The sequence below is a fragment of the Xiphophorus maculatus genome, chromosome 20 (genome assembly GCF_002775205.1).
Source record: "Xiphophorus maculatus strain JP 163 A chromosome 20, X_maculatus-5.0-male, whole genome shotgun sequence".
Taxonomy (NCBI): Eukaryota; Metazoa; Chordata; class Actinopteri; order Cyprinodontiformes; family Poeciliidae; genus Xiphophorus; species Xiphophorus maculatus.
In genome coordinates this window covers 8,587,542-8,610,230 of record NC_036462.1, presented here as the reverse complement: position 1 = coordinate 8,610,230, position 22,689 = coordinate 8,587,542, and the positions used below count along the sequence as shown (strand labels likewise).

Genomic DNA, 22,689 nt, shown 5'->3' with positions numbered 1-22,689 from the left:
AAGATTTTTTTTAATTGCAGTTACAGCACACATCTTAAAAATAATCTATCTTTTTTTTTTTACAGAAGAATATAACTGATAATATTCTTCAGTTCTATTCTTCAACCAGCAGCATGGTTATTAAACCCAGATACAGTATGATAAAACATCTGTCACATCTTTCCGTTCTGGAGAGATGTAACAGAATTGTCACATCCTTGGATGTCCTTGGAAATTGTGGGGGGGTTTCAACCTGCAGATAAAATGCACCATATCTTCATCTGTTCTATTTGCTGCAAACTGCTGCATGCCTGAACCGTACAGAAATTAACACAGCATGACACTGAAAGATGTTGCCCTGACTATGCAACATGCCTTTCATGACAGGCTCATCTGTCATACCTAGCTATATGCTGGACATTCCCTACTACTTTTTTCTTCTTCCTTTTTGTTTCCCTTGACTCAAGGTTGAGAGTTATATGGCTTCCTGACAGCAGAGGTTGGAACCAAAAAACAGAACACATCATGGTTCACATTAAATGTGCCACAAAGTTCTTTGTTCAAGCAGTGATTAGGTGAGCATGTGGTGTTGGTAACTCTTTTTATTAACTTTGTATTCCCAAGCAGACACACCTGCAGTAAGATGTAAAGATAAAATACATAAGAAAAATAGACTATATTTCTACACAATCATATGTAACAACAACAGAGCTTAAATTCTCTTTTGTTGCCAGTGACATGGTCAGGTTTCAATTGTGTAAATTCCCTAGATACTAATTTATCTGCAGGCTACAAAATGTCCTTTTATTTCAGCTGTTCCCATAGTAAACAATATATGATGTCTCTAGAAATCAAATGCATAAAAAGCTGCCACTATATGCTATTCCTTTAGGAGCTCTATTCATCAGAGCAGTGCATCACTAAGAAATAAGCATGCCATCTGTTAGAGGAAGGACATCTTCTTCAAGTGTCGCCTGTTTATTGGCTGAAATGTCCTATTTTGAAATATTTATTGACTCCATGTTTCTACAGTGAATAACATATTGTGCATTTAACATAGAATAATAGTGTGCAATGTTTGCTGTGGACTGATTTGTTCAATGTGGCACATATCCCCAAGCAGATTAAAACACCCACAACCTCTGAGTCTGTTTATATTGAATTCAACTGGAAGCTGGAAGAATACACATCATGAATATCAATTATTGCCAAAGTGGAGCTGTGAAAATTAGCAGACAGTCCTATTGTGGAGGTTAATGGAAACTCAGAAGGCGTTTCACTGTGGGGTTAATACCAGTGCTAAGCCTCTGTCATTGACTTTCAATAACAAATGAAAAAGCGTGTATGTCCTCATGATTGGTTAGTAATATGATTAAGTCAAAGCATTTATTAATGGAAAATATAAGAAACATGTAAAATAGTTTTCTCAAAAACATAAAATTCCCTCTTGAAGAAATTATTTGCTGTGGAAAGTCTTGACTATATACATAAATAAACAATCTATACTCTGAATTGTTTTGTTAGTAAGAAACTATTAGAATATGACAGCAAAATTTAAATGGGACACACACACACTATGCTTAATAATTGCAGTTCAATCTAAATATGGATTGATTTGTCGCATTTTTCCACTGCTTGATGTGGTCTATGATGAATCTGTTTAATATGATTACAAATGAGGTCAGCAGTCACAGTAGAAGCTTGCAATTTAGCCTTACTTAAAATATATTTATTTCTGGTTTCCTTCTGAGTTTCCAATAAAGACTAAAAAAGGAAATGTTTCATTTTTTCTGACAATATGCTAAATCACAGCATATAACATGTAGAATTTTATTTATTCATGTCAATTCTATAGATATTTATCAACCAATAACTGAATACATACATCTGTAAGTAAGCAAGTTAAGTAAGTAAGTTTAATTTATAAACCTAGAATCACACCCTCAGGACTGTGAGTCCCTGAAGCAATACTTTGCCTGAAAAAGAGACAGAGGGTGCAGTGGGATCAGGTGAGAAGGAATGTCTCCAGTCAATATCTCCATTTCAAAATAAATGTAAAATACTCCTGTTTACTGTTAAACAAACAGACAATCAACAACACCCAGCTGTGTAGTAGAAGTGCATCTTCCTGTCAATCAAACAACTTCTGTGCACTGCTAAATTTACAGCTAACCTTCAGACAGCTGCAGCTTAGTGAGCAATAAAATCAGAACAGGAACAAATCGCTCCAGTGTTTTAATCTCCAGAGGTGAAACTCTCTCCTTCAGGAGCTGGTGTGCAAGATGGAGCAGTAAACACGATGCATGTGAGTCCCCTGGTGGTGTCTTCACCACCAGATCACTGGAGGCACAAAGGAGGGAAGCTTCAGCTCTCCTGTTTTAGCCTGTCATAGAATTTGGCAAACTTCTTCCTGTTTAAAAGAAGACTAATGATTCCATCTGTCAATGTGCACATTGTCATTTGTCATATTGTCAACATCACTCAAACAAACCATATTGGCCAAAAAGTAAAGGTAATGCTTTTTTAACATATCACCAACAGAAAAACTCAGCAGTCAAATCATATTGCAGACAAGCATCAAAGGAGGAGCTTCCCTGCGAGACCTAGGGAAAAGTGTCTGACGCAATCACCCTACATAAATTACAACCTGTCAAAGTGATCAGGGATTAACTGCTGGCAGCATAAAAATGCAAGAAAAAAACATACCTTGCTGGAGATCACTTGCAGATTTATAAACAGCTTACGTTGCCTTAAAGGGAACCACGACTAGTTATAAAAATAGATCTTATTTGGGAAATATTTATCTTAGATGTAAAAACAATACAGTAATAACACTGTAAGTTACTGTATGTTTAGGTTTTTTTTAATAAATTTTAATAAAATATTTTCACAGGAATGTCGCCATGTTGCTCACGTTGCAATGCATTCCGGGTAAATTACGTGTAATGGTCCAACTGCCTGGCTCCTCCAGCCAAAACAGTGATGAGAAATGTTATTAAGCCTTCCTAATTGAAATCGATTGGAGCGTAGAAATCAGAAGAGGTGATGAGGAGGAGGAGCAAACAGAGGAAGAGGGCAGAGTGGGCTGTAGGAGCTGGTTTAGCTGCTGCTGCCTTCAGCTTCCTAAATGAAACAATGACTGACACTTACCTCTGGTTGGACTGTGTGATCCGGTAAGCACTTCTATAGCTCTGTGTCCAGTTAGGGTTCGGTTTAGGGTCCGAACTTTGTTCACTGTTGGTAGTGGTTTCACAGTGCTGGTGTTCTAGGTCCATTAGCATTTCTAGTAGTAATAGCTCCATTAGCGCTGCTTGTCTTTGACCTTTCTCCCACCGTGTGTAGCGCTGTCTGCGGTTCAGCATCAGCTGTGCTGAGTAGAGTCTGGTGTGGTGGTCACAGCGACATCGGACTTTACGGTCCAGTTGGATTGGTGATGTCAGTACCGCAGGCCGTATAGCTCCTGTTAGCATGGCAAGGGGCGTCCAACGCTGCCTGTCTCAGCGGCAGCACGGCATTTATGTTTAGCTCTTTAAGGTAACGATAACCTGTTAGAGGCTTCCCAGTTCTGCTGGTATAAATGGCTCAGTGTTGTGGAGAAATGTCCAGGGTCCAGATTAGCTCCTTCGTCGTGTTCCACTCCGGCTCTCGCACTTTCTTTCATGTGTGAAACTATCCAGATTTATGTAAATTTTATTTATTTATTTATTTATTTTTATCACAGCAGGTAGTGTGAGTGTGGCATTATCTAAAATTACGCAATTACGCAAACGCAATATGATAAACAACTACTCCGGTAAAGTTAGCCTTCCTGTGTTTACTCTGTAGACTCCAGTAAAGAATGGGCCGAATGACGTCATCAACCCATCGGTGAAAAAATGGCGACCTCCATGGGTGAAAAATATAACAAAAAACGTACATTTTTGAAGTAATTATGAGTGGGGTATCAAAAATAGCAATTTTTTAGGTAATAGGAAAATTGCAACATATTTAGGCCAACATGTTCAAATAGTTCTGGACCCTTTTAATGCATTGAAAAAATACGACATTCCTGGCATTTAAACAATATAGTGCTGTTAATACTGAATGCAAAGTCAGCATTGATTTCTGAATCTGAACCGCTAACCTGGGATATAAACTGTCTTATATAGCAAGTGAAATAGACGGGCCAGCCCAAGGCATGAGCAAACTAAGCAGCCGCGTAGGGCCCCAAGGCCACTATGGAGCTTCTGAGGGGGCCACTATGGCTTCCAGGTAAAGTCTATAAACTGGTGTTGTAGTTATGCTATCAGTAAGCAATGACTAGCCTTGTGTACCAAACATAAACAAAGTTGTAGGTGCATACAAGCAGGTAATGACAAAACTAGATTGATATCTTTTAATAAAAACCTGTTGTCTTTCAGGGGAAATGAACAAAATAGGAAAATAAATTTGAAGGAAGAGCCCATCTACCAGAAAAATGTACTACATAAAACAGCAAATAAAAGCTATAGCGTGGAGTAGGCCTGTAGCGATGAACGGTTAATCAATCAATCAATCGTACCATAAGTTAAAACTATCAACGTCATTTTAATTATCGGCATTATCGTCTCTACCGGCCTTTTTCTCTTTCTGTTAATGACACTGAATGAAAAAAGGCTCAACTCCGGTGCTCTCCACTGACCCTCCCTTCCTCATTTCCTTAGTGTAAAGCCCAGCACACTACACGATTTTAGAGCTGTGGGCCGATTGTCGGCCCATTTTCAAAACCTGACAGACCAGACATTAGCCGACAGAAATCCTAGGTACAACGGTTCGATGGGTTCGTTCCTGCAGTGTGGAGTCCAACAATGGGCACAAAATAATGGCTACAAGTCCAGTTAACTAATTTTAAAACCAGGCATTAATCAATGCTTTACTACAATCTACCTGCAATGCATGTTGCTAGTGTCAGCGTAAAGTCCTGACTGAATGAAAATCATTATAACCTATTTACGTCACCTTAACTAAGAATAGCTGAAAAGTTACTGGGTTTATCAACAGCGGTAGCAATTTCGCTCCAACTCCTCCTCTTGTCATTTCTATATTCTTTGCATGTTGAATAAACATCAATGTTGTTTCCACTATCATCTCCAATGTCCGCTGGACTTCGGGTTGCGCCGTATCAGCTGTTTGGGATTCCCCTCTGTAATTTCCCCTCAGAAAGCTCGGAGGAGAATCCAGCTTTCTGATTGGCTACCTGTCACATTCTATAGGCTGCGTTAAGGTCCCAGAAGGGGAAAACCCCTGATTTGGATCGGAGCGGCAACGACGATCTACCGTAACACACCACACAATCTTAGAAAGACCAACTTTTTAAGATTGTTGTAAGGGGAAAAATAGGAGCAAAAAAATCGCGTAGTGTGAACTATTGCATCAGGTAGTCGATGTGCCCATCTTCTCTATTTAAATCTTATTATTACTGAAGGGCAACATAATATACAGACTTCATAATCTGCCCTCTTTTGGTTGAATGCAGTATTTATTTCCACTGTTACTTTATGTTCTTTAAGTTTTTTTTCCAAGTGTGTTTTTTGTTAATGGAGACCATTTTATTTTTGTTTTTGGTTGTTTTTGTAGCAAGTGTGTAAAACTGTTTATATTTCACCTCAAATCCATCCTCATTACCTGTGTATATTTGTTTTTCTTAGTTTTTGAATTGTATTTTATTTTGGCGGAGAAGCTTTTATTTTCTTGTTTCCTGTCTCCTCGTCATATCCTGTATGTTCGCGCTGCCCTCCTCAGTTCGCGCCAAGCTATGCTGGGGGGAGGTAAGTGTACAAAGCTGTAGTCTGTTTGTGTATTAAAGTATTCAAACTGTCCTTAAAAGTATGTTTGCCAAACTCACAAGTTGTTATATGTTGTTCCCCAACTGTTTTATGTTTAGCACAGCACTGTACTGGGTACTTAATTCCCACGTTAATAACATTTATTGAGTTTACCGTGCCAATGTGGTCATTTTTGTTCTTTTGATTGGTTAAGGTGTGTGTGGGAAAGCCAGAGCCCAAGAACTGGAGTGCTGAAATATTCTTGTTTTAAACATGTATGTGAGTTGCTTCAAAATGTTATCTGAATGTTAGATTAATGTATTTCATATATTTTCATATTATAATGGAAAATCCTTTTTGTTATTAATTCAGTTTGAATTATAAAATATTGTAACTAATGGGCAGATTATTTTTGTTTGGGTCTTATTTTAATCGTCTTGACATTTTACTTTATTATTTGTGGATGTCAGAGAATTTTGGTTGGTTTTAACACAGTTCTGTACGAGTTCGCGCCAAGCTGCGCTGGGGAGAGGTGTGTGTGGGAAAGCCAGAGCCCAAGAACTGGAGTGCTGAAATATTCTTGTTTTAAACAGAATAAACCTGCCCTACTGCTGCAATACACCCCGGTGTCCTCGTCTCCTGGTTCCCTTTGCCTATTACACACAACGCAGAGTACATACAGCAGATGAGTCGAATGAGAGTGGCTACATTTTGTTTATTTTGTTTATCAGCTCCAGTGTTAAATGTTCTTTTGAAAATAAAGTGTATCTATCTTTGGCAGGAAATCGCATGCATTATTACGTCATTTCCATTAAATCAGTGTAAAAAGGTCTTCAAACAATATTAGCGTTTATCGCAATAATTTTTGAGACAATTAATCGTTCAGCAAAATTTGCTATCGTGACAGGCCTATGTATATCCCAACTTCCTTTACCAGCGGTTATTGTTAGTAATTCTACCGAACCCTCTATTATCCGCCGCTACAGTGTGCTAACCAACTAGCATCACGGCATGTTTTTTATTTTATCTACAACTACTACTAAGTGGTAGTTGTTATTGTGTTTTGTCTCTATGCTGTAACTGCGAAGTAATTTCCCTGCTGGGATGAATAAAGTACTTATATTCTATTCTATGTAAGACGCAGTCTGCGTTACTCCCATTTCTCTCAACTTATGAGAAACGGCAGAGCAACAGGCAGCTCAGAGTCTCCACGCGCCACCTACTGGTGAAACACCGCTACTACACCCATCGTCATTAATCGGTCGGTCAGTTGATCTTGGTTTGTCTTCATCTACCATCCAAGATGGTAGATCATGGAAGAGAGGACCTAAATATGAGGACATACAAACAAAAATCATGCATTTGCATAGGTCTGAAAATGACCTAGGCTTAACATTTACTGTGGCACACACTGAGTTTGTGGTGGTCAAGCATGGTGGGGTGGGTTTGAGATCCCTGGTTTTCTCATGGGTAAATCTTGCAACTTTATTTGTGCTCAGCCCCGACTAGTTCAATTGTTTTATTATTATTATTTTAATTAGTTCTTGTCATTTTCATTTTATTAAAGGATTTTATATTTATATATTTATTTCTACTCATGGCATTAACTTAGCAAAATGTTACCTCTTCCCACATCAATATATGTATATAAAGCAAAAAAAAAAAAAACTACAGAAGCAATAAATGTTTGATAAAAAAAACAAACTTTCCAGACCTCATCTACTTATTACAAATTTTCTTTCCAGCTCTCTTTTTCCAATGTTTGCTGACACAAGAAGAAGAAAATAAATGTTTGACTAAACAAGCAAAATTAACTTTCTAATGAATAGATATTGAAAAATGTTCAAAAGAAATGATCACATATGGCGGAAAAAAACAAGCGACTATTTTGAATATAAACAAGAATAAAAAGCATGAAATTTACTGGTGAGATGATGTAACACCACCAGCAGAAGAAGATTCTGTGATGTCACTAGTGAGGCAGTCTGTGTGATGTCATCAACTAGACATATATGTACAGAACACAATTCTGCATATCTTTCATTGCTTGCTATATAGCTGACCAGTTCAGACATACTCAAAGCTCTTTCAAATACCGTTCAGGTAATTTAGAAACCGACTGATTTTAGAGAACTATTTAAGGGAAAATGTTTCATCAAAACCCAAGATACCACAATGGAAAGATGGGACCCCAGATGAGAAGGGGATTCCAGCACAACTCCAAAGGCAGGTTCCCTCCTGCGCACCCGAATGTTTTACACGAGGAAATCCAAAGGCTGCGTGCTTTTTTGGAAATGGAGAGAGCCCAAAGGTTTGAAGATAACCAACGACTGGCCCACATGGAAGAAGAGCTGGAAGAAACGAAACTCCAGTTAAAAAGGCAGAAAGCTATCAAAGAAGTGTTCATCAACAAGTCCAAAGAGTCAAAGAGGGAACTCGAGAGAGTAGAGAAGCTTAGTGATCCAGCAGCTGTCAGCGCTGCAATCCTTGCTTCCAAGGTGCACAACGATATGAGATGTAAGAATAAGAAGATGCTGCAACAAGACTTTGTAGATTTAAAGACGGCCCATCTCCTCAGCCAGGAAGCATTTTCGTCAGAAATCCAGGCTGAAAAAGAGAAAGGTAAAGCCCTCCAAGAAGAACTGGACAAACTCCAGACTTCTTACGAGGAGCTTTGCTCTAAGTATGAAGCTGACATTGCTCTGGTGAGGCAGGAGGCTGAGATACAAACGTTTTGTGAAGAGAGGAATAGTGAGGTACAACAGCTCCTTGAAAATCTAAGAGCTGAAAAGGAAGATATGTTTCAAAAAATGTCAAAAGAAATCAAATTTCTGAAAAGCAGCAAAAAAAGTTTGCAGGACGAATTGGACCAAGTCAAACGTTCATATGAAGAACTCGACGGGAAGTATGATAGAGATGTTTCTGGACTTAAAGCCCAAGTAGAAACATACAAGAAAGAGATAGATTGTGAAAGAGAAGCCAGTTCTGAGAGAGCGAAGAAAGACCTTGAGGAAATCAACAAACTGAAAGCTGAGCAAGATCATCTCTATGAAACAATGACAGAAGAGTTCCAGACCCTGCAGCAGAAATTCAACGGGCTCGCAAAACATTTAAAATCTAATATAGGCCAGTATGAAGCAAGCCATTCTTCACTTCAACAGCAGGTGGAAAATCTTCAGATGCAAATAACTGAGGAGAAAAAAGTTCACTTGGAAGACTTGGCGCTACTCCACAACATAAAAGCCATGAATACCGTCCTCCAGGAAAACGCAGCAAAAGATATGAAATTCCTGCAAGAAAAGGAAAGGGATACTCAGACTGAGTTAGAGAAGATTAAAGGTTTGTACAAGGAGCTGAATTGTAGATATAAAACGGATGTTGCTGCACTAACACAACAAGCAGAAAAATATCAACAAGTAAGTTGTGAGAGAAATATTAAATTGGAAAGAGAAGATGAGGATCTTCAGCTTGCCAACTCTCTGGAAGATGAGAAGGAAGATCTACAACAAAAAGCATCACAAGAGTTTACAGATTTTCAAGAGAAGGAGAAAGATTCAGAGAGCCAACCTGACCAGGTTGAAGTTTTACATCAAGAGGTTTCTTCTGAGGAGGATTTCTCAGAAGAAACCTCATCAGGTTGTTCCACGGATTTGGAATCCACGGCAAAGACAGAGTTTGCTGTAGAAACCATCCAGGAGAATGTGGACAACCCAGATCCTAAATCCATGCAGGATGGTAAAAGGAAAAAGCCAAAGCTTTCAGTTTGGAAAAAACTACGAAACATTCTGTGTTTGAAGAAACAGAAAAAAGAAGGAAAAGAGTGAACGAAAATCAAGAGCGTCTCACTTTAACTATCATGTCATGCGACGCTCCGTCGTGACAAAAATTAAAAAGGCAAGTTTTTTCCCCCCATTAACCAACTAGAACAAAGATCCCTTCTTAACCCAATTCAAAAAACAATCAAATGCTAAGATGAATTTGAAATAGAAAAAAAGCGGTCAGCACGGTGATGCAGTGGTTAGCACTGCAGCTTCACAGGGAGGATGTGTCAGATCCTCTGTGTGGAGTTTGCATGTTCTCCCCGTGCTTGCATGGGTTTTCTCCAGGTGCTCTGGTTTTCCCCCACATCTCCTAAAACATGTAGGTTAGGTCAATTGGTCAATGTAAATTTCCCCCCAAAAGTGTTCAAGAAACTGCAAGAATTGCTTTAAAAATCACCTAAAAATCTTGAGGCATCAGCACTAAATCTAAGACTATTCCTTACCCAACGATGGCTGCTTCCTCTACTTTAGCTCTTTTCCCTTCACTTTTTTAGTGGCAGATGGCACAGTGCCACAACACAAAGCTCAATATTTATAGCAACCGATTAATTTAAGAATTAAAATTCTTCTTGTAATAGAAATGATTTCTGTTTATTTTCTCTCTGTTTTTGTAGTTTTATGGTTTGTCCTTTATTTTACCTTCTCTACTCACATTTTATGTTGCACTTGCACTTTTTCGTAGTGAAATGTGTTTAAATCCGGAATTTAAAAAAGGTTAACAGAAGGATCATGCAGTGGCTTTTTAAAAATCGTTCCAGGGTGACTGTGGCTCAGTGGGTAGAGTGGTCGTCTTGTGATCAGAAGGTTGTAAGTTCGAGTTCAGCTTCCTCCTGCCACATGTTGAGGTCCCCTTGGGCAAGGCACTTTTGTTGCTTACTGATATGCATATCGGTGTAAATGGGTGAATATGACTGTAGTGTGAAGTGCTTTGAGAGGTCAAAATGATTAGCAAGGCTCTACATAAGTTCAGTCCATTCATCTTTTTGTTTCTTTGATAAATCCTGTGTTTATTTTTTTTATACCAAATATAAAAAAGCTGATTTAACAAGTTTGAACTTCTTCAGGGTCCCCAAGTGTTAAATTAAGGTTAGAATTACATCTGTACATAATATTAGATGATAATTGTAATCATAATTTAATACTCTGGACCCCGAAGAAGCCCAAACTTGTTCTATCTGGTTTGTTTGTTATAAGAAAAAAGAGGCTTTATCAAAAATGAAAGGAACTGTGTGATCTTTCTGTTAGTCTTTATTTAGAAAAATGTATTCAATATAATATAACAAACTTAATAAAAAAAAGTGCAATTTAACATGAAAAACTGAGTAGAAAAAGTAAAAACGAAGCACAATCCATGAAACAGAGAAGATAATCAGAAATTATCACTGTTAGTGAGGAAAATCGATTCTTAAATGAATACATTGCTATAAATAGAAACCTATGTGTTGTTGAGCTAATGTGTAGTCTACTGGTATAATAGAGAAGAACGACAGGATGCTCAACATCTTCAGAGGCTGTAGACCTCAACACAGTTATCCCGGGTTCAATTCCAAGTCTTGGGTAATCTGCTGCATGTCAGTCCCTTCTCTCTCCTCCAAATCTCCTGTTCAATTACTGTTTAATAAAGGCCACTAGAGAATAAAAAACTAAAAATGTGCCTGCCACCACATTGTGCTCATTTCCTCATGTTGAAAAAAAATGAAAAAAATACAACTCTTTCTTGCTCTCTCTGTCTCGTTCTCTCTCATTCTTAAATAATAAATGTTACATACATATACTGTACATACACACATACATAAATGCACACACACACACCCACCCCAACATGCACACACATACACATCCCTTCCATGGGCTGCCACCTTATCGTGGTGGAGGGGTTTGAGTGTCCCAGTGATCCTCGGAGCTATGCTGTCAGGGGCTTCATGCCTCTGGTAGGGTCACCCAATGCAGAGAGGTCCTAGGTGAGGAACCAGACCAAGTGCAGCCCAAATACCCCTTATGATGAGGACCACCAATGAAAACAGTGTTCCCTCTCCCGGACGTTGGTCAACGGGGCCCCACTCTGGAGCCAGGCCTGGAGGAGGGGCACGTTGGCAAGCGCCTGGTGACCAGGCTTTAACCCATGGAGCCCTGTCAGGCTAAACAATAAATATTTAGTTTACAAACTACATTTAGCATTAAGCTAAATATTTATTTAAGCTTAAGATTTAGTGACCAAGCTATATATATTATATTGAGCTAAATGATAAGCCTTGAGCAAGCTGAATACTTAGCTCTGAGCTAAGTATTTGGCTAACAAGGCAAATATTTGTCTCTGAACTAAATATTTAGTTCAGACTAGGGTAAAGGGTACCAGGATTTCGGACCCGTCAGCAGCAGATGAAGCTGAAAAACAGCATGTAAATGAGCACACGGGAGACACACTCTGTGTTACTCCAATTTCTCTCAGCTTATTTATTGAACAAACCAGCTCATTTAACTGTCAATACAGTCCAATTTATAGTTCAGTAACTTACTGTACACATTAGACATATTCCATCATAGACAACATTAGCTTTCCTTAAATCAGAAATAATCCCATAACATCATATTTTGTCACAATTCCCTCAGGTAACATGTACCTTCAATTCACTGCACTTTATATGCATATTTAATCACACACAGTGACATATTTCATGGGCATGTATCTTACAGTTGTTGTAAACTGGCATAACTATCTTAGAATTCAAACTACTTTAATTAAGTGAATGCATTAATCAGTTTAACCTTCCACCACTGTGTTTAGAACACAAGTAAACCCTGGAGCCTGATAACTCTCTCACATCATGGATTATATGTATATCTAGGCCTGTCGCGATAAACGGTAAATCAATCAATCGTACGATAAATTAAAACTATCAACGTCATTTTAATTATCGGCATTATCGTCTCTACCGGCCTTTTTCTCTTTCTGTTAATGGCACTGAATGAAAAAAGGCTCAACTCCGGTGCTCTCCACTGACCCTCCCTTCATTATTTCCTTAGTGTAAAGCCCAGCGCACACTACACGATCTTAGAGCTGTCGGCTGATTGTCGGCCCATTTTCAAAACCTGAGACCACACGTTAGCCGACAGAAATCCTAGGTACAACGGTTCGATCGGTTCGTTCCTGCCGTGTGGAGTCCAACAATGGGCACAAAATAATGACTACAAGTCCAGTTAACTAATTTTAAAACCAGCCATTAATCAATGCTTTACTACAATCTACCTGCAATGCATGTGGCTAGTGTCACCGTAAAGTCCTGACTGAATGAAAATCATTATAACCTATTTACGTCACGTTAACGAAGAACAACTGAAAAGTTACCGGGTTTATCAAGTGCGGTAGCAATTTCGCTCCAACTCCTCCCCTTGTCATTTCTATATTCTTTGCATGTTGAATAAACATTAATGTTGTTTCCACCGGATTTAGATCGGAGCGGCAACGACGATCTACCGTAACACACCACACAATCTTAGAAAGACCAACGATCTAAGATTGTTGTAAGGGGAAAAATAGGAGCAAAAAATCATGTAGTGTGAACTATTGCATCAGGTAGTCGATGTGCCCATCTTCTCTATTTAAATCTAAGTATTACTGAAGGGCAACATATGTGATGGAGACCATGGGTTCCATCCCATGTTGATTATTGATATTATGTTGTTTTCAGTTCAAATGTGTTTGTATTAGTTTTTGTTTAGTTATATTGTGACATTTGGTGAACATTCTTTGTGGGGGGGAGACTGGCCATCTTTCCTGTTCGGAGAATGTGGGAGAGAGGGGGAAATGTCAGTTCGTTTTGATTTAGATTAGTTCAATTTGAGTTAATTGAGTATTTGCCTTTCTGGGTGTGTCTCAGCAAGGTGGATCAGAGAGGGAGACGAATGCTCCTGGAGCATACCAACTTCCATTAAGAGGGGGAATACTCTGAGGATTTATATTTAGTTATATTTACTTTTGATTGACTTTAGATTAGTTTAATTTTAATAATTTGCATGCATGTAAATATTTGTTGGATCATTTATTGTTAGGTTTGTGTAAGTAGTGTTTGTTTGTCTTTTCTTTTTGGATCACCCCTTTACCTGGTGTAAGTGTTGGAACTTGCCTCAGGTATAAATGTCAGCTTCTTTGTTTCACTAAGGAGGGAAGGGTGCTGGTGTAATGAAGATTTGGAGCTCCCAAATAAATCCACCTCAAAGACATTTGTTGCCTCACTTCCTTCTTGAAACGCAGAGCCTCCGCCGGTCAAAGTGACAAATGGTGTCAGAAGTGTGGCTTTTGGACGAACAATGAGACGATGATGACAAGAGGTGGTAAAAGAAGTAATGAAACTGAGAATCCAGAGAGTAGTGCTGCTATGAGTGGAGCTGAAGCAGCTGCTGGTGCTAGCGCTGATGACAAACTGGATCAGCTGGCTAGCCTCGTCAAGTCACTGATGCAGTCTCAAACTGCCCGAGACCAGCAGATTGAGAAGGAATCAGCACGCCAAGAAGTAAGATGGAAGAATTTACAACAACAGTTTCGACAACTCCAGACTCATGTGGAGGAATTGAAGGAGGAACGACAACATGAGGGTGACTTTTTGGAGGAGGATCCTCACACTCATGATGACGACGGCGACAGCCATGATGATGGACGAAGTCAGATGTCTTTCCAGCTTCCAGCCACATAGAGGGAGCCAAAGCTGCTTCCATTGGCTTCTGATGATGATGTGGAGCACTTCTTGACAACTTTTGAAAGGATAGCTAAGGTCTGTCATTGGCCTAAAGAGGAGTGGGCAGTCCGACTGGTTCCGCTACTTACTGGGAAAGCACGTAGTGCTTATGTGCTGATGGACATTGCTGATTCTCACATGTATGACAAGGTGAAAGATGCCGTTCTGACCAAATATGAGATAACTGCCGACACCTATAGAAGGAGGTTTCAATCCCTGGACATTCATCAGGGTGAGACGCCGAAAGAACTTTATGTTCGGCTCAAAGACATGTTCTATAAGTGGGTTAAACCAGAGACTTCTACAGTGAAGAACATTTCAGAACTGATGATCATGGAGCAGTTCCTGAGGATGGTGAATCCGGACTTGGAGGTGTGGATCCGGGAACGAGCCCCAACATCTGCAGAGGAGGCGGCAAGTTTGGCAGAAGTCTTCTTGTCAGCAAGGACAGGGACCAGAAGAGCCCACTTTGGCCGTGAAAACTTTCCTACGGGAAGAAGTAAGTCTGATGGGGGTGAAAGGGGTGGTGCGCTAGGTCAGACTAGGAGTTATTCAGCTACAAAGTCATTTTCTGTTGCTAAACCCAACCCTGCTAAGAACTACTCTTCCTCAAGACCAGATGTCAGGTGTTTTCAGTGTAACAGAATGGGTCATACACAGTACACATGTCCTGCCACTATACGAAGTAAGCCCTCTCTTCTCTGTTCGGTTCCCAGACCACCCTCCCCATCCCCTGCCCCTGAATCTGCTCACACAGTCCCTGTGTTGGTTAATGGTCAACGTGAAACAGCTTTGTTAGACACAGGAAGTTTTAAGTCTGTGGTTCTGTCTAGCTTAGTGCCAAGAGAACTGTGGGGTGATGCTAAGACAAAAATAAGTTGTATTCACGGTGATGAAATGGAGTATCCTGTAGCTGAGATTTATCTAACTATAGGCGGTCAGACATTTCTATTACCTGTAGCATTAGCTTCAAGGCTTCCTTATGCTGTCATTTTGGGCTTGGATGTCCCCACTTTGACTGATTTAGTGTCAAACACAGCAGCTGGACATTTGACTCAAACTGATGGCCATGAGGGATCCCAGGTCAAGACTCAGAACACTACACTCTTCCAAAAACATGTCCCCATAGTGGCAGGAGCAGAACTTTCCTCCCCAATCTGTAGCTTGGTCACTACTAGAGCCCAGGCAGTACAGAACTCACTTAAGGAATTACCATTCTATGATGTAGAACTGGAGGTGGGTGGTGTAAAACCATCCAAATCCAGAGCACAAAGAAGAAAGGAGAAGTTTTTGGGTTCGGCCAGAATGGAGGTGGAAGGTAAAATGAAACCTTGCCCTTTATTTGACTTTGATATTCCTTCAGATATTTCTGCCCATCAGAGATCGGACCCAACATTAAAACCATGGTTTGATAAGGTTACAGAAGTAGAGGGAAAGAAGTAAGTATTACTGAAGGGCAACATAATATACAGACTTCATAATCTGCCCTCTTTTGGTTGAATGCAGTATTTATTTCCACTTTTACTTTATGTTCTTTAGGTTTTTTTTCAAGTGTGTTTTTTGTTAATGGAGACCATTTTATTTTTGTTTTTGTTTATTTTGTTCATCAGCTCCAGTGTTAAGTGTTCTTTTGAAAATAAAGTGTATCTGTCTTCGGCAGGAAATTGCATGCATTATTACGTCATTTCCATTAAATCAGTGTAAAAAGGTCTTCAAACAATATTATCGTTTATCGCAATAATTTTTGAGACAATTAACCGTTCAGCAAAATTTGCTATCGTGACAGGCTTAGCGTGGAGTTTAGATCTATAACCTAAACGGGGCCTGAAATTCAGAATCTTATCGGACCAAAATGATATGCTTGATGGTCGGGTGGGGTCGGGTTCAGGACTTTTAGACCTCTTTTTAACAAGCCTACAATACTTAGAGCTAACAGAAAATTAAGCGAGGATGCTAGGAAAGTAAAATAACTTATAGTTTAAATAGAGGAGAAAGTAGTTTACCCTTTTGAAGAAGTAAGGAAAGTAAGGTGCAGACGTTCATTAGACACCACAAATACCCATGTGTCACAATCCTGCTGTCTTGTACTCCTATCAATCACACATCCCAGAAGATTTGCATTTGACACATCCTGCAGTTTCAACGAGTGACAAAATGCACAGAAAATGGAAAGTAAGCCCAAAAATTTTAATAGAAGTTAGCTTTGATACATAATGTTAAAAAACCATCTCCTGTGGTGAAGAGGCAGAAAAAAGCACACAAGCTTCATGAAATAGAAATTCCTCTCTCCTAAATAGTTAACATACTTGGATTTTAATTGCTCAGCTAGCAAATGAAAAAGACAAACGAGATTGATTAATCTAAATAAAAAAAATCTGCCTTCCTGTCTACATCTCAGCATAGCTCCAACAGAGAGTGCCTCTGGGGCCATAAACAGTTCACCTCCAGCGTTTGCCAAAATAACTTTGTATTGAATTTCACCCTCGGCAATTACATAAGAAAAATACAAACATGCCAAAGACAACTTCTCCCTCTACTCACCTGAGCTTGTTAGTTAGCATTTACTAAGAACAATTCCTTGGTGTAAGCATTGAGCTTGCTCCCTGCTTCCTTCTTTCAAACGTTCTTGTACTATTACCAGTGACAGGTTAGATGGCAACATTAAAACCGTGAGTTATTTTCTTCTGTATTTAAAAGTCCGTCAGGGAGAATGTGTGGGAAGGTTCACAATGAAGGAAAGTCATGCTCACAGGGAGCTCACTGCCCATAAAAAAATATTCTGCCACTTAAGCCTTAGGAATTGGGAAATAAATCAGGATGGAGACACTCAGCGACTATCAAGAGTTGAAGGAAACTATCTGATTCTGAGATTATCTTTGGTTTTATCCTCTGCAAGAACTTAGATGTATGATAGAGCAAATATTGTGCAGGCCATTTCATTCAGCCCTATTGCTTTTAATAAAAAATAACTTACCATTCCTGCAGCGACTAGCAACTGAGGTCAATACAGTAAAGTTATGCCACAAATAAAAAACCTCTTCATAAAAGTACCTCCTACACTAAAGCACAAAGAGCAACACTTGCAAAGTCTCGCTTTGCCTAGGGCTCCTTTCATCTCTTTTAAACCAAAACATCAACGCAGATCGAATCTGGGCGGAGGATGAGGATCAGGAGATCATCCCAAACACTCCAACATGAGCCAAAATTAAACATTTAAACAGTTTCTGTGTACAGCTTTTGGCTAAACAAAGTTAGAAACAAAATGACAAACATGCATTAATGTGTTAATGAACTTTGGATTTCTGAACATATAATGATTAACAAAATTAGATGTTCTATTAAAAAAAATGTTTGGCAATGAAATGATAATGGTATTCCCTGTGTAGCACACCATAAGAATGGATAGAACGAAGCAATATAGGAAAGAAAACATGATGATGCAGTTGGCAAGGACAGATGTCTCTGAGAGCTGCAGGGATTGAAAAAAAATTGTAGGATGAATCGAAGAAACAATTATCAGCCAGAGAGTAGAAAATTCAAATACAGAACCTGCTAAAGTAAACAGAATCCTTAAAATAAGGGTTCATAATCACAAAATTCATGACAGGACATGAAAGGAAAGAAACCAGAGAAAACTTAACATGGTACAGAACAGAGAACGGCCTTCAGCTTAAGTTATAAACATTTACACGTGAGCTGTTTCTTTTTGTTCATGTCGCTCATATCCTCTGATGATTTGCATACTATTACTTATTAATTCAGACCTTTAATAAATATTTGATCATCCGCCTGCATTGCATGATGTTGCTGCACAAACCATGTTGGCATAAAGGGAGACCAATAGGTGAAGCTTCTGTGCATCAATGCCTGTGCAATAAGAAGGTGATTGGATCACCAAAGATTAAGCAATGCTTCTGCTTCCTTTCTGGTAAAAACATAAACTTAAATAAAACCATAATTCTGATTAAATACTCAAACTAATGAAAATACTCCACACATTTGTTTTATTTTTTCTAACATAAAGCAAGCAATACAGTAAAGGGTTAAAGAGAAACAAATATTTCAATCTGTATTTATCCGTCAGACTCTAAATTTAGCAAACACACCGTGTCCTGCACTCTAGCCACAGGCAATGATTAAATGCATTGTGTCTTTTTGACCTCCTGCATGTCCTGCTGCTCTCACTGAAGGCTATGGTTATTATAATCTCTAATACAAACGAAGGAAACTGGTAAGAAATGGCCACCAGACAACTAGTGTAGCATACTAGTTGCGTGCTTCAGAGCAAGTCTCAAGGACTCCTTTAAAAATTACCGCTCTTATTCTCAAAACTGAGATTTGTCTGACTTCAATATGCTGCAGGCAAGATTCTGAAAGGAGCAAATAATCGCCTAGATAACCACAGGACCAATAACCAACCATTGTCGAACAAATGTTATATAATATATTCTAATTCAGAAGAACTTGACTGAACACATATTTCATATTCTGATATTTTTAAGCATGACCGCTTGCAACTAAAACACATATTTGCCCAAGAAATCCATCACAGCCTCAGGGCTAACTTGTTGCTGTCATTGAAGGAAGTGCATGCAGATGAAACAAACTTTGCAGGTGTTACTGTGGTCTATTAGCTGACTTCCTCTTGATGTAAATTCTACACAATAAGTAAAGATTTACCTTCTGCAGTAAATTTGCATCTCAGAATGGCTTCATTTTTTTCTCACTGTTGCTGTGTTTTCCTCCTCTCTTTCCTTTCCGGGGAGCAAGGCAGTGTTGCTTACTGCTTCTTACTGACATTTCACAGCAGCAAGCTCTCTGCATGATGCGTGTTAGGGAGTATACAACTGTCTGAATGTGTGGAGAGTCAGAAATTAGAACCCTGCATGAGGCATTACAATCCCTTTAGAATTGAATGAAGGATTATGCTGCTTTTTCTGAGGTGTGCACAGTTGATAAAAAGAGCAAGGCGTCCAGCTGACTGATAAAAAATGCAATATAACTGAAAAACTATGATAAATCATAGAAAATAGAAATGCAAAAAAATAAATACATGCCGTTTGAATTTGCTTTTAATCTGAACCACATTTCCTGCCTTAGCCATGTGTTAATGTAGATATAGACTCATGAAGTGCTGCAAAAAGTATCCTTAAACAACAATTCCTACATTTGTATTAGATTTTTAATTTAGTCTGACACAAAACAGTAAGACAACAGAATAATAATCGGCTTTATTGGGAAAGTATCTGTGCATGAACCACAAATTTATTGACTACAACAGGCATAGAAAGACTTTTCATAATTTTGAAAACAGATTTCCAAAATGTGCAGCTATTGGAGGGGAGATTAAAGAGTTGGAAATATTTGTGGCAATGAAGCAAAATGCAGGCAAGCAGGTCATCACAGTCGTGGGTTCTGACTCATGTCTCCTGCAGGCTTGTATGCGATGTACTGAGGTTGAGACTCCCCCATCCCAGAATTTCTCTCATTATGCCATCATAATTCAGCTTCATTTCACTATTCTGACCCTGGCCTGGATTTAGTATCAGTTAATTTCATTACAACTGACAGAAGGGGGTGTTCACGTGGGTTAGATGGTAAACCACTGGCTCTATCGTCATTATTGTACATTAATCACTCAAAGGTGGAGGCTTTGCCTGAGTACACCAGCTTTCTAAAGACCTCAAAGGTTGAAGGATCATTTGGTTCATGCAATTTTGTATCAGGCCTATGAGATCATCTCACTTGTTGTTGCCCTTTCAGTTAACAAAAAATCCTATTAGGTTTATGGAAACCAAGCTAAACCAATTTAAAAAGCCAATAGTGGCATTTTCAATTTGTTATTGCACTATGTAATGGATATGATGAATTCAAAGGTGCACATCTTTACTCTTAATTTTGAAAGTAGTGGCGACAACTTGTGTTTCTGTGTCTTATTTGTATTGTTTAATGTAAACTACCATGTTAAAATTCAATGTTGTCTGTAGTTTTCTAATAAAGACTATTGTAAATGATGTGCAACATTATTAAGATGGAAAAAAAAAAGTATTTTATTGATGTCATAAGGAAACCAGTGTCCTTATTCTAAGTGTTTTTGGGCTAACAGTTAAGGGGTTCAAGTGTATTTAACTCCCATGAGGAAGCTAAACCTCACCCCTGGCAAATTTTGAAAGATTCCAGCAAAATGGGCGGAGCCAAGAGACAGTCAAGTGTGGGGCGGCAAGAGGGTGAGCGAGCGGCTTTGATCAGGTTTCATTTTTACTAGTGCTGTCAATCAATTAAAAAAATTTTCAGATTAAGCAAGAGCTGTGATGCCGCTGAGCTCACCAGTTTGACTCTCCTCGTTCATCTTCTTGCTCACATTTGCAAAACTGAAGTGCTGAATGGAGTACAAGACAGTGTAACGCACTGCTTTGAACTAAGTCACCGTCTGCAAGAGAGAGGCATTTAGGTCAAATTAGGTAAGCCAATGAATCTATATTATGCTGTATCAACGCATTAAACTTTTTAGATTAATCGCATACTTTAACATATCAACGTTAACAGCCCTAATGTAAAAAAAAAATCGTTTAACATCTATAGAAGTAAAAGAAATGAGACCGAATAACTGAGTGTGCTTCAGCAGAAAGTTAATGTTTTTCTCTCTCTGCATGTGTGGAATTGGAGGTGACTCTCATTATAGCACTTAATTACAATTGGGAGAAAGCCAGGGTCTTCATGCTGCATGGGTAATGGGAGGAACCATGCTGCCAGCATTGCTGAGCTGCCCCAGAGAGTCTGATGGCTCTTATCAGTGAGTTCTTTCCAGCCTTCTGACCTTTCAACGGTTCCCAGAGCCATCCATTACCGCTTCTCCTCTTCCAAGGAAACACAACACAAGAAACCAGTGTGTGCTCTTTCCTTTACAACAGGTAAGAGCTCCAAAGGATTTCCGCTATTAGATCCTGCCAAACTGATAAACAATTCTAAGCAAGACACAGGAGATCGATAGAGAAGTGATGAGAATTACCATCAAATTTTCTTACAGTTTTGCAGAGTTTTTCTAAAGATTTCTGCAACATTTAAATTAATTCTTAACATCACCTTTAGGTGCACTGCTTGCTCATCACCATGCAGACAAGGGAGGGCAGTTTAGCAACCATCTGTTAGGAATTCCATAACAATACAGACGGACGGACAGACAGATAGATGGGTAGGTAGGTACTAAAACTGAAATAAAAAAGAGGTGCTTTGACCTGAAATAAACTTTAGGAAACAGATAAATACTTGTTTTAAATATGTGGGTGTAGTTTTAGTGTTGTAGCAGCTGGAACTTTTATGTAGAATCTATTTGTGCACATGGTCTACTTATAACCAAGTTCATAAGCATTCAGTTTCTTCTGCTGTTGTGGAGGTTTGCACATATTTAAGCAGATGACATTAAGAAAAGTTAATCCTGGAATAAAACTTTTTTCTTAGGCAAACCAAATATTATAAGAACTTTTTAACCTAATCTAATATCAACAAATATGCAGAAGCTAAAAAAATGTACAGACATTTTTCACATTTTTCAAGTGTAGTTATACAAAAAGACAAAGAAGAATGTCATCATCGTATGATAAAACTGCAGTTTGTTTTTTTTTACATCCTAAATCCTGGTAATGTTTAAGTTTGAATTGGTTGAATTATCCTTCTTTTAAATTTGTTCCATTCTTAAACATTGCTGCCGTAACTTTGCTTCACTCACAATCCTGGGTTTGTTTGTGGTAGCATTTTGTTGCAATTTACATGTATGTAAATGTTCCCGTTAAAGCTAACACTTCTGGACCATTGGATGAATATGAATGTTTCTTTTGCTTTAGGGTACATTTATGGTAAATTATTTGTTTTTCCTTTTTACTCACCATTGTTGGTCCTTTTCTTAGATGCTGTATGGGAAGGGCCGGCACAGCATTTCCTGCTGAAATGGCTGTATGATGTCACTGATTGCATCACTGGGTTCAAAACAATAGAGGGTTTTCTGTTTTGTGTTGTTTGTTTTTCACTTTAAAATAAGCTTTTGAGGGCGTGCCGTGGTGGCGGAGGGGTTAGCGCGACCCACATTCAGGCAAAACGTAGCCTCGACGCGGCTGTCGCGGGTTCGACTCCCGGAGCCGACGACGTTTACCGCATGTCTTCCCCCTTTCCTGTCAGCCTACTTTGAAAAAGGGACACTAGAGCCCACAAAAAGACCCTTTGCGGGGCGATAAAAAAGCTTTTGAGTTGTCTTTTATTAATGTTTTATTTTGCAGACCATTTAGTTATGTAGATGAGTTAATTAATAATCTTACTCCTGTTCTGTGTTTGAGTTATGTCACTGATTTATGAGAATTAATATAACCTGACCGAGTTTTA

General features: G+C 38.9%; 2 protein-coding genes across 3 annotated transcripts in view; one reads left to right on the top strand and one right to left on the bottom strand.

Annotated features, from left to right (window-relative positions):
• LOC102219226 (rap1 GTPase-activating protein 1) overlaps positions 1 to 22,689 on the bottom strand; it is a 120,696-nt gene that overhangs the window by 83,399 nt on the left and 14,608 nt on the right. The gene's annotated exons all lie outside the window — the stretch shown is intronic.
• LOC111605792 lies at positions 13,900 to 15,759 on the top strand. Its single transcript, XM_023324535.1, has 2 exons — positions 13,900 to 14,242; positions 14,372 to 15,759. The coding sequence occupies exons 1-2, from the start codon at positions 13,900 to 13,902 to the stop codon at positions 15,757 to 15,759; spliced, it is 1,731 nt and encodes a 576-aa protein (XP_023180303.1).